Source organism: Varanus komodoensis, unplaced genomic scaffold (assembly GCF_004798865.1).
Source record: "Varanus komodoensis strain SLA01 unplaced genomic scaffold, ASM479886v1 scaffold1, whole genome shotgun sequence".
In the NCBI taxonomy this organism is placed as follows: Eukaryota; Metazoa; Chordata; class Lepidosauria; order Squamata; family Varanidae; genus Varanus; species Varanus komodoensis.
In genome coordinates this window covers 94,551,277-94,566,509 of record NW_025335268.1, presented here as the reverse complement: position 1 = coordinate 94,566,509, position 15,233 = coordinate 94,551,277, and the positions used below count along the sequence as shown (strand labels likewise).

The window sequence follows — 15,233 nt, the reverse complement described above, 5'->3', positions numbered from 1 at the left end:
CCTTTGTGCTCTAGGCGCACACTCCATTCATACATCTTCATGGCTTCTCTCCATCTTGCCAAAGAGAAGCAGCTGCTCTGAACCTAGATTGCAGTGACTGCTGGTCCCAATGGGATAAGTTCTTGGTGTGCCAGTTGTTGCTACTCTGACAGGATTATATTTTGTGTGGTTTCACTGTTGTAACCTGCCCAGGAAGCCATGTGGCAAGCGTGGTAGGTTAGAAATTTAATAACTAAATTCTAAGGGTGGGTTGTAAAGATCTCTCAACTGCAGCTGTAGTGAAATAAGAGGTGCATGTGCATTTTGGTGTGGCATGTCTGCTTGGGTTTTTCTGGCACTGTTGCTGGGTGACTTTCTAAAAAAGAAAAAGCTCCACTGTTGCTGGTTTGCACCACTGAGTAGATCGTTTGAACTCTTGCTTCTGAGCAGGCTTAAGGTTCCCTGTGCTGTGCTGCACCCTTCTTTAGATCAGCCCTGCATAGCATAAGGCCCGTAGGCAGATTATGACCCTCCCTCCCTTGCCTATTTTTGACCCTCTGGGGAAATTCCCTTGTGAGGATGTCTTTAGGCCCAGAAAAATGGGGGCGAATGTGGTGGATTTCTCCATTGCTGTGTCCACATTGCTTCACCATCTGCAAGTTCAGAGGCGCGTGAAGGAGATGGCACCAGCCAGCCATGCTATAGGGCTTCCCTGCATCTCAAGTTTCTTCAGTCTGTGCATTGCTGAGAGAGTTAAAGACTTGTGTTCTCTTGGCACTGAATTCCAGCAAGGGAAATTAGAGATAATGGATGGGGCAGAAGCAAAGAAGGGAAGAAAAAGGGGGTGACTGAAAGATAGGTGTACAGGGAAAAGGACTGCAGGGCAGATAATAGAGAACTATGGGATACAAACACCTGTGGGATAGGAGGAAAGAGAACATAATGCAAAATGATGAGGTCACTGAGTGACTGGAGATAGTATAGAACAAGAACAGAGAAAGGTATGAGACACAGAGAAAGATGGGTTAAGAGGGCTGCAGAAGGACTTGTTCCTAAAGAAACAGAATTGGGGTAACGTAAACATTAGTGGGTACAAAGAGGGGAGAGAGGACCATGTACTAGTGGATAGAGAGAGCTAGAAGAAGGGAAGGTAAAAACCATTGTTTCCGAAGACATGCTGGTACAGAGAGAAGAGACAGCTTGCTATGGGATGCAGAGAGAAATAAAGGAGCTAATAAAGAATGTGTCAAATGAAACACATTTAGTATTGAAATAAGAACGCTTTTACAGTCAGGGCAGGGATTTGGCCCTACTAAATTGAAAGTGGCCAATTGTGCGCCCCTCTCCTACTGGCCTGTCTGTCTTCAGAAGCAACATCAGGCTTTCCCTTTCGGCTTTATAGCCTGCCAAGTTTTGGAGCTACCTTGTTCCTTGTATGGGTTTTCAGCTGCTGTGTCCTGCATTGTGGATTAAGGGGTTTAACACAGAACTTAAGAGCAGCAAGTTGGAAGTTGTGTTGCTCAGTGTAGTGTGAAAAGGAGACACGCCAAGGGACACTGATTCAACCCTCTGAGCATGAAATGGGTCGGTGCCGAGGCGTGGCGGGGGGCCGCGCGTCTGATGGAGTGTGTAATAGACTGCGGATACAAGGGGAGATACAGGATCCTGAGAAATGAAATTTGTGGACTGCAGTTCCTTGCCTCACCCTAAAAAACAAAGCAGTCACTGCAGAGGCTGATGCAGTACCTATGGCTTTGTTAGACTTAAAGCATCACAGGGCAAGGCTCTTGAGAAAACAAGAGTTGTGCCGGATCACACCAAGGGTGTTCAGTCCCGCATACTGGAAGCAGCAGTGGTTGGTCAGATGCTCCAGGGAAGCTTGCAAGCAGCACACAAGGAAGGGCACAGCCTTTCCCACTGCTTGGTGCAAAGCGGCTGGTGCTCGGAGCCATGCTGCCTCTGAGTACTGTGACAGCTCGGAACGTTGACTGATCTCTTGTGTATGAATTTGTCTCATCTCCTTTTAAAGCTGTCTCAGCCAGTGGCCATCAGTGCATCTTGTGGTGCAGTGAATTCAATTTTAATTATGTGTTGTGTGAATGAGAACTTCCTTTTGTTGTGTCCTGAATCTACTGCTAATTAATTTAATTGTGTGTGCCTTGAGAGCTCTGGCATGGTGGGAGTGGGATTAAAAATGTTTGTCTATCCACTTCCTCCACACTATTTGTAACTTCAAAAATCTTTTTTATCATGTCTCTGCTATGAAGTGTTTGCAGAACAAACACATAAGAACATACCAGGTGTCACGCTGAATCAGGCTAAAGCCACAGCGGCCAACTGGGTGCCTCTGGGAAGCTCACGAGCAGGTCATGAGTGCAACAGAGCCCGCTTGCTCACGTGCCTCAGGAACTGATATTCAGAGGCATACTGCTTCTGATGCGAGAGGTAATATATCTCATCACCAGTAGCCATTGATTGATGTATCCTCTGTGAATTTGCACGATCCTTTTCTAAAGCTATGCATATATGTCTTGTACTGGTGTTCTCAGGTGAGATGTGGGGTGTTGTATATGCGGGGACTGCAGCTGGGCCAAGACTCCCAGATGAATGCACACGGATACGCGATGCCTATATACCCGATACGAGTGTATGCACAGCAATTATGTGTTCCCATGTAAAGTGTGGACCTTTCCTAAGAGCTGAAACAAGGAGAGCCAGAGGTCACTGAAGCAACTGCAGATTCTTATATCAGTGGAAGTTTAATGGGATGCGTGACTGGTTGTGGCTCCTCAGACCATGATACAACGCAGGTTGTGCGACTTCATGATGACAGACTGTGGCACAGTTGTCTCATCAGAGATGGCTTTCCAGTCTGAAGAGCCTGGATGAGGCGGGTGAAGGAGCCAGGCACACACACGAGCCATTCGTAGAAAGGTTTACAGTTTGGCTTACAGTGAAAGTTTGCGCTCAGCACCAGAATTGTTGCTTCAGTGGAATCTAGCTTGGAGAAGCCCAACTTCTTATTGTCCTGATAAAGATGTTCTCCAGGGTAGAACAACCTGACCTCCTCATTCCTGGCCCTCTTCTATGGTTGTCAGCATCATCTGACAGCAAGAGCTTCATAGATATAGAGCACGCAAGACAGGGTGATTCAAGATTGTTGCTGAGAGGGGGGATTGATCTCTTTAGGTAACAGACTGGCAGTAAAATATGTTGGCAGGCTCACTGCTACTCTTCCTTATGAGTAAAACGATGTGATTTTCTTAATTGTCCAATTAAGACTTTGCAGAGTTACTGGGAATCTGGTAAGCTGATTTTCAGAATGGGTGGTAGAGGACAGATCCAGGAGGCCAGTTGGCTGTTTCTGGTCTACGCAATGAGAGGGTCACCAGCATTGATCAAACTGTGCTACTGAATTCTGGGGTCTTTGAGTGCATACTGTATTCATTGGGGGTTTTATTTCTAGACATCCTGGTACTGAGCCGTAAGCTCTCAGATGCATTTCAGTCACATCTTCTCTTTATCTCTATGATCATCAGGGCTAAAAAGCATTGAACAGAACCTGAGACCCTCTTTGTTTCAGCAACTGTGGTTGTAAGGAAGCACTGAAATGGCAAATGTCAGCAGTTGTAAGATAATAAATGTCCCCAGATTCACTTTGTTGCCATTGTGCTTCTGGACTCTGGCAGGACTGAGAGTGGGTCTGATAAACTTAGCAATCCTAAAAGCTGTCATTACATTTTTAGAAGTCTGTCCCCAAAGAGAGCTGATTTAAATTCATAGGAGCCAGCACCAGCTTTTTAGGAGTCCAGGCAACCAGGCATTTTGTGTGGTTCCCTCCACCACCACCCCATTTTACTTGAGAGGCAGTTTTCATCATCCCTTCAATTAGCCAGCAGACCTGACTCTGAAATAATAATAATGATGATGATGATGATGATGATCATAATAGAAGATATGTTTCTCTTCAAGATTCAAGGTATCTTACAGCAAGGTTATTAAATGCATGCAAAATATAAAACAGCTGAAAATGACTTGCTTTGAAATACCAAAACACTGTAAGACAGTCGAAACATTAGAAAGAATTTAGCCTAAACAACTGCTGCATGATCAGCCCATTGTATCAAACCCATAAAAGGGAAGTGTGACTTTCATAGGGCAAAGCACTCCGTTTAAGAACAGCAGCTAGTTTCATTGGACACTGGTGTGAACACCACAACCAGTGGGAGTTCAAGTGACAACAGCAGATTCAAGAGGGTTATTGGGAAGTGCTTTGTAGAAAAGTTGCAATAAAGAAGGATATTGTAAACCTTATTCTCCAGAGATCTTTAAAGATGGCTTGTCAAGGGAATTGTTCATTTCAAGGGGCTCTTTGTTTAAAGTGTTTCTTTGTCTTACGATTCTGTTGTACTTCCCTGTGTTGTGTTATGAAGAATGAGAGAAAGCTTGGTGGGTTATTAAGATATAGAGGACTGGTGTTAGGGAGAAATCAGTGAGAGGGGATGTGGGAGAGTGCAGATTGGAGGAAGGACTATAAATCTAGCCCTGCCCATCAAATGTGCCAAATGCATTAGATAATTAATGGTGTAATATCCAGCAGTTCCTCCCACTTTCTGTTATGTTTGTATTAGCTTTACAGGCATGTTGGGGTTCAGGCAAGGCTTCAGCTTTCTCAGCATCAGTCCCGAGTGTTGTTTTGATAATGCTGCTTGTCTTCTAGCAGGGGTCCCACTTGTCCTTGTGATGCCGCAGGAGGGCTGGGAAGGGCTTTGACAGTCGAAACATTCTGTTGCCCTCTTTGCACTGCCTGTGGAGCTCTTCAGGGTCCAGTGTCAGAGAAGCAATATGCCTCTGCATACCAGTTGCTGAGGAACATGAGCAGGGATGCCATAGCTGTGGGTTTCTCACAGGCAGGTGGTTGGCCACTGTTTCAGCTGAGTGCAGAACTTGATGGATCCCTTGTTCTGATCTAGCATAGCTCATATTCCTTATGACTGCTAACTATTTCCATAGTTTTGATTCTGTAGTCCCATATAAGATTCAAATGTGTCCTGCTTTCTATTTGCCACAGCAGTATTATCTGAAAGGGAATTATGCGCTGTGCTATTGCATGTGGCTGCCCCTTTTGAGCTGTGGCAGAGTTTGTTGCATGAGAGACCCCCTCCCTAGAGCGCAATGTTTGTTGAGTGCAATCCCTTGTCTTCAGTGGGTGTGGTTGTTTGGAAAGAAGTGGATTATACTGTGTGCTGAAAAATGACTCCTCTAGGCTGAAACTGTCTTAATGATACGTTCTCTTTGCACGAAGTCAATAAAGATGAAGGGGACCATTCTGCTGGTGAAATTAGCTTATTGGAGAATAGAAAAGATCCAATGGCTCTGCCCGCATCTTGTTTAGGTAATGGACTGAAGACCCCTTATTCTGTGTAAAGCTTTCCCCATCCTCCACAGGATGCTGTCTTGATACTAGAGGTATTGAACAAACCAACCAATTCAACTGAGATCAAATTTCTTTGAATCTGACTTGCATATTCCACAATGGCTGTTTTTAGTTTTGCAGGTTCCATGGACATGTGGACCACTTTTTTATTTTAACTTTTGGGAGGAAATAGCACAAATACACACTGGTGCAAGTATGCATTTTTTCTAATATGCATTTACAAATATTTATCAAAAACCAAATTCTTGCGCAATAAGATTCAATTCTGTCAAAGAACAGATGTCTTTCTCCCCGTCAATTTGCAAAATATGCACAGAATAAGTTTTATAACATTTGTCTATCTGTACTTGAAAACCTGGCTTTCTGTATTGTGACTGCTTTGTACTGCAGGATTTTTTGAAATGTTTCTAGTGCTATATTCAAAAAGGTTGGTGGGAATTTCGAGTAGGGGTGGCCAGCATGTGGTCTGTGGGTTTCATGCATACCTTCTACCCCACCAAATCACTACTGAATTGCTGCTGAATTTGGCTGTGATGACAGCATCACAAAGTCATATTTTTCACTTCAGAACAAGATATATAGTCACTGGGCAACTTGTTTAATATGAATTCATGATACCACCACCATCCCCAGCTTCTGGGAGGACAATGTCACAATAAAGCAAGATCTGCACACCTTGCATTTCATTTTAATTTGAAAGTACTACTTTTTAGCCACTGTTACTACACCACTGGAAATTGGGGAAGTAGCAGCAGTGAATGTGTTTCCAGCCCCAGTTGGTTCCAGGGCTTGGAAATTGGTCTGTGCTCTAGAACAGTCTTTCCCAGCCTGGTGGTTTTCAGAGGCATTTGGACTGAAACTCCCAGATTTCTTCCAGCAGGGCCATTGACTGGGAATTATAGATGTTGCAGTCCAAACATGTCTGGAAGGCACAAGACTGGGGTAAGCTGCTCTAGAAGGGAGTTCCTGTGCAACTCAGGAGTATATGGAAAAGGATTGCCATCTACCCTTGTCGCTTGGCTAACAGCTTCACTGGGTACCTTCCCTTCATGATCTTGGGGGACAGTCTATATTTACCACATTTACTCCCAGTTCCATCTAGAAAGGCAGGTTGCTTACTTGTAACTGTTCTTTGAGTCTGATTCTAGGCTCTGCGCTGGTACAAAAACCCATTTTTGTGACGCACAAAAACCATGGAGAAGAACTAAGGCTTCCTATGGCAGGACTAATGGAAGAAGCAGTTGAAATGAAATCACAGATTTTCTTGGATCATGAATGGAACTCTTTGCCCTTAATCCAAGGCACTTTCTAACTACTAACCATGGCCAAGCATTGTGGTTGCGGAGTGCAGGCCATGGAGCTATGTTGCTTTCTGTTTAACAGATTATACGTGTTGTGAGACCTGTTAGCTTGTAACATGTATGATGATATCCGCCCCCCCCCCCCCCCCCGTGATTATACTATCCTGTGAAAATGGTTGGTGGGGGATTCAGGACAGATAAAAGGAAGGACTTCTTCACACAGCCCGTAGTTAAACTCTGGAATTTGCTTCCACAAAATGCTTTCTACTTGGGGAAACATGAAAAGGGAATTGGATAGAAGCATGACATAGAAGACTATCAATGGTTCCTTGCCCTGTGGCTATATGCTACCTCTAGAGGCAGTATGCTTGTGTCCACGTGTCGCTCTGGACTTGGTGGGAAGCTGGTGTTGCTTTCATGCCCTCTTGCGGGTTTCCTGTGGGCAGCTGCTTGCTCACTGCGCAAAAATAATGTTGGACCTTGGTGTTATCTAGCTGGGCTCTTATGTGTGTGTGCTTGTAGCAGAATGAAGCGAACTGATGTGCAGCTTTCATGTATATCCTGACTGAATTGGCTGTTCTGTCTGTGTTTCCTTTGGGGGTATCTGTCTGTTTTGCACGGCGTCTGAGGCTTCTGTGGGTTTCTTTTGCAGCATACCTGCCCTCCGGACTCTCTGCAACCCATACCCTCTGCTTGCTTGGGAGGGATCTGTTTTCAGTTCACATCAGGGGAGAGAAGAAGGGAGAAGGGTGGGGAAGCTGAACACAGCCTAATGCACCGGAGGTGCCTCGGAAATGAGAACCTTGGATGAATTCCTGGCCCTATTGATTGGTATACAGTTTATGCATCCTGACATTCATAATCTTGGTCTGCTGCTGATGGTCCAGATTAATGGGCCCAGGGGCTGTCCATCCGTCACTTCCCATTAATTACTAGAGAGGTGTTTTTCCAGTGATTTACCTGACAGTGGGCCATGATAAATACCCCTAAACAGAGTGGGCAGTGATTAATCATGTGGCCACACCCTTCCCCAACTCTTCCTTTCCCCTGCAACCACAGGACAGACCCCCGAGCCATCTGTCTCCATAAATGTGGCCTGATGCATATTTATAGGGGCCGGGGCCTGGCAGATAGCAGCCTTGCTGTTTGTGCCAAAGCTTATGAAAAATAAATCTCCCTGGCAAGTGGGGGCCGCACGGGCCTGGGGGTGATGGTGGTTAGCATGGAAGGCTGTGCGGTCTGGGGTTGGGAGGGAAGGGTCAAGGCTCTGAACTGAGAGGAAGAGAACGTGGTCAAGCAGCGGAGAGAGCAGTGAGAGCCAGAATTCCGGGGCTGTGTTCCTGCCGTTAAGAAAGGTCCTGATCACTGGAATCCCCACAGTGATACCGAGATCTTAGTGGGAAGAGAGGTGCTTCTTTCTATTCTTTGATGAAGTGTCTGGGCTTCAGGGAGTTTATGCTTGTTTTTTTGTTCCCAATAAGTAGGAGGGGTTGGGACATACGAGGTAGCTAAGCGCCTGGATTTCAAAGCTATTTGCTCAGTCACATTCCTAATTTGTTGCATGTGTAAACTTGGACATTCACCTGTAGTTATCTCCCCATTTGTACAATGTGAGCAGGATCCTTTACTAAAAGTGACTTGAGGCCTGTGTGTGTCATGTACAAGCTGGGTATGTAGCGGCTCCTCATACTGGCTATGGGCTGCATGGATGAAGCATCTTGGTAGGAAGCAAGCTGCTGTCTGTTTCTTGTTATTCCATATAGTTTCAGTATATTAAGCATGCAACACGCATCTTTGGAAGCAGAATACCCAGGACCCCTGGCCCTGTCTGCTCTGCCAGAAGTAAGCTAGGATTGCCCTGTTCCTCACTGCTTGCTAATGCTATTAATCCAACATAGGCAACACATTTCCTGATTGATTACTGGCAAATGAGCAAGACCCTGTGTGTCCCTGTACCATGTGGCAGGACTTACTTCCAATATTTCTGGGTGTTTATTCTCTGTGTTTTGGGATTTGTGGTAGCTAGGCTGGCAAAAGGCAAACTTAGGAATCCCTGCCTTTTCTGAATGTGTTCAGCAGAATGGGCACAAGGGCACCTATATTGCTGCTAGTCTGAATAGCCAGCCTTTCCCCTTGTAATTAAGTTGTCTCATTCTCTGAAAATGTTAGACTCCCATGTGCATGTAACACGTGCTTGTTGTGGCAGTAGGTTCTCTATTTGAATGTGGCAGCAATTCCAGTTTACCTCTTACTGGTCTTCCAAAGAACACATCACTATGCTTCTCCTTTCTCTAGGGCAACAGTGGGTTACTTCTAGGCCTCCAAATGTTTTAGCCAGCATAGCCAATGGTGAGGGAGGATGGAATTTTAAGCCCTTTTTAAAAAAGTTATGCATCTCTGCTCAAGAGTTTATTTCAGGTAATTGGGAACTGTTCACATAGCTGTAAAGCAGAAAGTTCGTCACTGAACATACCATTTGTGTGCAAGTGGCTGGGCTTTGTATTATTGCCTATGCCATCCCAATAAGCACCATTAAGTCTGATAAATCTTTCTTTCTTAGTGATGGGCTGGAGGTGACTGTTACGTTTCAGTGTTTCGGCTTATGTGCATAAGCAGTGCAGGTTCAACACTTAGACATTTCCACTCATCCTGGCATGAAGTCTATCAGTTTCATAGTTCATGTAGGAAAACATAGCCATTAGCATAAAACCAAGCCTCCTGCATCCATGTGCCAAATTCAGTGCAGCATCTTCAGCTCCTGCTTTATTAATGTGTGAACCTTAATTTAATATAATGCGTGCTATATATTTTCTGAGGTATAGCCAGCAGGAGTTGTGGCATGTTTAGCATATTCTGTAGATATTACTTCCTTTCTTTGTAGGCTCTTAAATCAGTCCCTTAGGTGTGTGTCAGTTTAGAATATATATACACTGCATTTATTGCATAGCCAGGGGAATGCAGTCACAAAGGCGAGAGGGCACAGTGCAAGCTTCTCCCTTTGCTCATGTGATAGCACTGAATTCAGATGGCCATTTGGCACTGGGCAGGGGCAAGAGAATGCATGAATCAGCATTCTAGCCTCTTTCCTAGGCTTTGTTAGACTTTGATAAGAACCTGGATCATTTCAATCTGGAGGCCTGAAAAGCAGGACTTATTGGTGCATGGTGCTGGTTTTTTGTTTGTTTTAATTAGATCAATTAGAAAGCATAAACCTTTGTTCCCTTCTAGCTGCAGATGAGCAAGTGGGTCACAGAAAGCACCTCAGCCAGCCCATCCAAACTTGTTACCTCTCATCCAGATCCTTAGGTATTCCAAGCCTGCATATTAGCTTGGCTGTGCATCTGGTTCTCTGTGTCCCCCAAACAAGATTTGAGGGGGGTGGGCTTTGAGCAAATCCACTCTGTAGAATTAGCAGCATGTGAAGCTGCTTTATACCTTGCCAGATGACTTGTCTGCTCTTACACTGATGCTACAGAGTCTCGGGCAGATGTTTTCCCCATCATCTCTCTTTTTTTAAAATGGAGATACTGTGGTGATACCATTGGAACCTTCTGATTGCAAAGCATGTGCTCTGTCTCGGGAACATGCTCTCTCCCTAGGCAGGGCTTCTGCAATATTTGAACTCAGGATTTCTCTTATGGCACCATAAACAATAAATCATCTCTCTAGACCAGAGAGAGAACTTCAGAGGTCAAATCTAGCCCTTCAGGTTTCCCCAGTTGATCATGACTCTTGGTTTTCCTGGCTTTTGTACAGTTTTTCTCATTCTAAAAGGTAGAACCACCCCTCCTAAGGATTTGTTACTGGCAATAAGAGCCTTAAGTTAAAATATACTGGATTTTTTAATAATTTTGCCTTCATCTCTTTTGCCTTTGGCAAAACTCCCCACTGGAATGCGGTACCAGAAATCTTCACCAAAATGGAATTCCACCCTTGAGCTGAAACAAATCCTCAATCCTTGCTCTAGACCAATAAGTCAGGTTCTGTCATCCTGCTTCTGAACTCATTGAGTGTTCTGCCTAAAGAAGGAATTGGGATGAGCACTTTGCTAGACTTGGGGCCTTAGCAAAGCTTGACCTGGCCACCTTATGGAAGCCAGCCTTGCTTTCAAAGATTAACTGTCCAGAAATTCAACCCAACTGCATAACACCATGAAAATGACTTTTTCTACCTATGTGCTGATCTTGTCAGTTTAAGAACAGCATATTAAGGTAGATGAACTGGGCTTCTCTTTACAGGGACCTAGTTAAGAATTTGTCTATGAAGGGGAGGCTTGACTTGACTGATTTTGATAGTGGACATTTCTCTCCCTCACTACCACTGCCACCAAAAAGGAGAAAACCTCATTGTAAGATCAGTAGGGCACAGATTAGGAAGTCTGTGTATAAAATAAAGATCTAGTAGGAAAATTCTTCACTTCTATCCCAGGGAGGAAACACTGAATGGCACTTACTGCAGCTTTAGGCTAGGAATCACATGTAGGCCAAAATTTCATTCTTATGTTGGTGTGCTGTTATACCTGCTTTAATCATGCTTAGTCTATCAAACTGTATTATATTTGAAAATCTGTCACTCAACTAGACTTGGTTACTAACATTTGTGTAGTTATGAGGTACAGCTTTCTCCAACCTGGCACCTCCTAAATGTTTTTTACTTCAACTCCCATCATCCCCATCCAAAATATATGATGGTGAGACTACTACAGAGTTGTAGTCCAAATTACACCACCAGGAAGGGGGCTTCTGGCGTTTTGGAAACAGCAATATATTTCTAATATTTAACTGCTTCAAAAAGCTGCACTTAAGACAAGCACTGTTGTGGTTTCCTGCAGAAAACAAAGCTGATAAAAGGAACTTGGTTAGGGCTTGAATACACTGGGGTTAGGATACTAATGTGCAGAAAAGAGCAAATAGAAGCTTGCTCATACCAGTTTTTGGAAATAACTTGTCATCTATATGAAAATAGAATGTAATATTAGCTTTCTCGTTTAGACCCAAGTTAAAATCATTGTGACTTGTGAAAGTCCTGCTTTCTAGGGAGCTGTATCTGAAAGTGTTTGGGGATAGAGAGGGGAAGCCACAACAGGGGCTGAATGCCACCAAAATTTCAGACAAGGCCAATAAGAGTCAATGCACAGTTTTTTGATCTAGAAGAATAAGCCAAATGCCAAGGTATTTGAGCTGTAGCACTTTTCTCCAGATGACTATTTGATTCTAAGTGTAGCTTAGTGTAAAGAAATAATGTTAAAAAGGTAGAGCTACTTGTTCCATGCTAGCATGAAATCTGGCATAGAATTACTGGTACCAGTAATTACTGATGTGCATGGTTGCAAATAAGTTTGGAAATACTGACAAAATAAAGGAGGATATACACCGGGCTCCCAAAGAATAGTGGATAATATTTCAGTGTTCTAAATTACTCCTTCCTGCTTCTTGAGTAGCAATATCCTAATCTCTGTCTCTATTAGATATTCAGCTACTGTCTTCATGTTTTTTCCCTGCCCACCACTGCTCAATCTTCTGTACCATTTTCTTTTTAATTTTAAAAAATCACCTCATTTGGACCCAAGATAAAGTCAGAATGTCTAACATTTCCTATAGAATGCGGTTTTCCTTCTTATAGAATGCATGCAAGCAGTTATTTATGATGTCATAATGACACATAATAATAAGTAGAGACATATGCACTCCAGTATCCAGAGGAAATTGTTCTCTTGGCTCTGTCATCCCCATGTTCCAGTATATTCTGATTTGAAAAAGGCACCATCTGGGATTTCTTCTGTTCTAAAGTTGACCTAACTCCGCACAGTTTATGCTTCTGTGCACACCCCTACCCATGGACCAACATTGCCCTGCTGATGCACTGGACTGATTGCTTTCCTCTCTTACAGGTATTGGTAGCACTATGCAGCCAGATACAGAGAGGACCCGGATACGGCCCAAGAAACCAGACATGGCCCTGTATGTTCCCAGAGCACGACGTGAGATGGCAGCCCCCAAACCCAGATCCTCACTGGCCACCACAAGATGTGGGAGGGAGGAGAGCCACTGGCCCATAGAGAAGGAAAGCACAAAAGGATGTGAGGCAAAGCAGAGCCCTATAGCTGGGAGAGGCCTCCTTCGAAGTGATCAAGAAGGAGCCACAGCCTTCCCCAGCGAAAGGAGAGGAACTTCTTCCCCACGCCGGAATCATAGTGATGCGTTCCACCAAAGCAGCTCAGAGCCAAAGGTGCAGGCCATGGAGAGAATGCAGCCCCAGCAAAAGTTGGAATCGTATAGACTGCCTTCTGCCTCTCTCTTCATAGATCCTAGCCCTACTCCATTGCCCAACAGTGAAGTTGAGGCACTTCCAAAATGCTGCCAAGCACACTCTACTGATGCCCTGGAGAGGATGGCAGATCTCCGGCTTCAGCCAGAAATTAGTGGTGTAGACTGCTTTTCAGAACAAGAGCACATTATGGTTTCATCGGCAGAGCAGGGCCTATTTTATTCGCAAAGGACTTGTAAGCATGCAGGAGCGCTCCTCCCAGACCAGGTAGGGCTGAGTGACAAAAGTGTGCAGAAATACAACAGTGAGAGGCTCTTGGGGCAGAGAGAACTGAAAGAACCGAGCATGTTGGCTAGCGAAGGAAGACTAATGAAGCCTGTAAGCAAAGGTGATTTGGAGCCAACCAGAGTAGGTAAGAGCATCATGTTTGAAAATGAGGGTAAGCAGGTTCTGGGTGGCTCTGAGACACACAAGGAATGCTCATCCGTGTATTCAGGTGAGAAAGTATCCAGTCAAAGAGACACAAGCGACAGTAGCGTGCTAGAACTTGTTGCCAAGAGTGTGCCAGTTCGCACCACGGTAGAGGAGCGTGACAGGTGCAAATGCATAGATGAGAGCAGCGCCAATCAAAGAGAGGTGAGTGGCCATAGCATGTCGGAATGTTCGCAGTGGCAAGTTGCATATCAGACAGAACCAAAGGAAGGCAGCAGAACCAAAGACACAGATGGGTGCATTCGAGCTCAAGCACAAGTGACTGAGCGTAGCACAGTAGAGCCTGGAGAGGAGAGTGAGGGGCCTGTGCCCAGGCATGCTGCTGAGTGCATGTCTGAGCAGACTGGAGTCAGCCTGAATACTGTGTCTGAATACAGTGTGGGTGAGAGCATTTTGGTTCAGACAGAGGCAAGTGACCTGACTGAGAAGGCAAGCAAGCAGTTCCCAGGCGGTGCAGGAGTAGCTGCAGGTGATCACTGTTCGGAGAGGGCCCATGGGCGTTTGGATGGTCCGCCGAATTGTGTCTGTGAGGTAATGGAGGATGACATAAGGCAGGTATGTGGCAGTGAACATGAGAAAGGTAGCAGCTTCTCCCAGCATGCCCACCAGCATAAAGTTGATGTCTCTGAGTCTGCCCTGGCAGCAGCAGAAGTTGAGCTGAACTTGGGAGATCAAAGCGCCGAGGTTAGATGCAGCACTGACGTAAGCAGTTCCTCTGAGGAGGTTGGTAGCTTGTTCCTGGAATGTGTCTCCAAGAAGATGGCATGCTGTCCAGAGAGCATTCTGGACAGTGCAGAAGCACCCAGAGGTGACACCTCTGCAGAAAACCCAACCCATGGGAATTTGGGCATAAGGTTGTGGCATCCACCTGAAGCCAAGGCAGAAGGAGAAGCTGGGCAGAGTGTGCCATCCAGTTGGGAGGAGCCCAGTAGAACCAGTGTCGGCCCTGCAACCCACAGGGAAGAAGATGAGATGGCCGAAGAGAGCTGGGATGCTCTCTTTAATGATGATGGTGATTGCCTGGATCCACGCTTGCTGGAGGCGGTGAGTACTCAGTGTGGACCTTGCCCAGAGATGAGAACCACAAGACAGAGTGGTAGGAGCTGTATTTATATAAGTGGGTGAGGGACGTTATTTTAGCACTGATCCGCTTTTTCATTTGGTGGTCCTGAACAGGCAGCTTATCATGGATCTAGACCTTTTTGTCTGCAATGTTTGAATTCTGCATTCTCTCCTGCTTCCAGGAAGAACTTACAATAAGCACTGAAGCTAGAATTCTTTATTGAAAAATCAAAACCTGTGTGTTTGGAGTAAACTGTTAACATTATTCAAAATGGATAGATTTAATGTAGTCATTTATTTTGATACAGCTTCTGAATTCCTCCCCACCACACACACACACACACACACACAATATTTGCATACTTTGGGAGGTGGAGAGGAGAAAAGCCATAGGGGGTGGAGTACAGATTCAGGGAGTTTGTGACTGGCAGACATAGAAAGCAAAAGAAACTTACAAGGCTAAAAAGCTTTTTCATCCCATATACCCTGCCAGTAAAAACCTTGACTGGGTTGCAGTCTGGTTTTGTATTTGCTTGCTTGTTTGTTTGTTTGTTTTGGCATTTAGCAGTACATGATGCATGGCTAACTTGTGGAACTCTCCAACACTAAGAAAAGTCAAAGGAATCCTTAAGCAACGAGGGGCACCGTGACTGGATAAGAAGTCTGACATCTGCAGCAGGCTGAGCTCTGCAGTG

General features: G+C 44.9%; 1 protein-coding gene across 4 annotated transcripts in view; it reads left to right on the top strand.

Annotated features, from left to right (window-relative positions):
• Window positions 1-15,233, top strand: part of R3HCC1L (R3H domain and coiled-coil containing 1 like) — a 44,304-nt gene that overhangs the window by 14,765 nt on the left and 14,306 nt on the right. The window contains exons 1-2 of one of the 4 annotated variants that reach the window (XM_044436481.1): window positions 2,396-2,424; window positions 12,608-14,520. In XM_044436481.1, the coding sequence (XP_044292416.1) occupies window positions 12,622-14,520 (1,899 nt within the window). In that variant the 5' untranslated portion in view covers window positions 2,396-2,424; window positions 12,608-12,621. Of the gene's footprint in view, window positions 1-2,395; window positions 2,425-7,151; window positions 7,549-8,107; window positions 8,126-12,607; window positions 14,521-15,233 lie in introns of those variants that run through there. The other 3 variants (XM_044436491.1, XM_044436506.1, XM_044436496.1) reach the window with 3 other exon arrangements.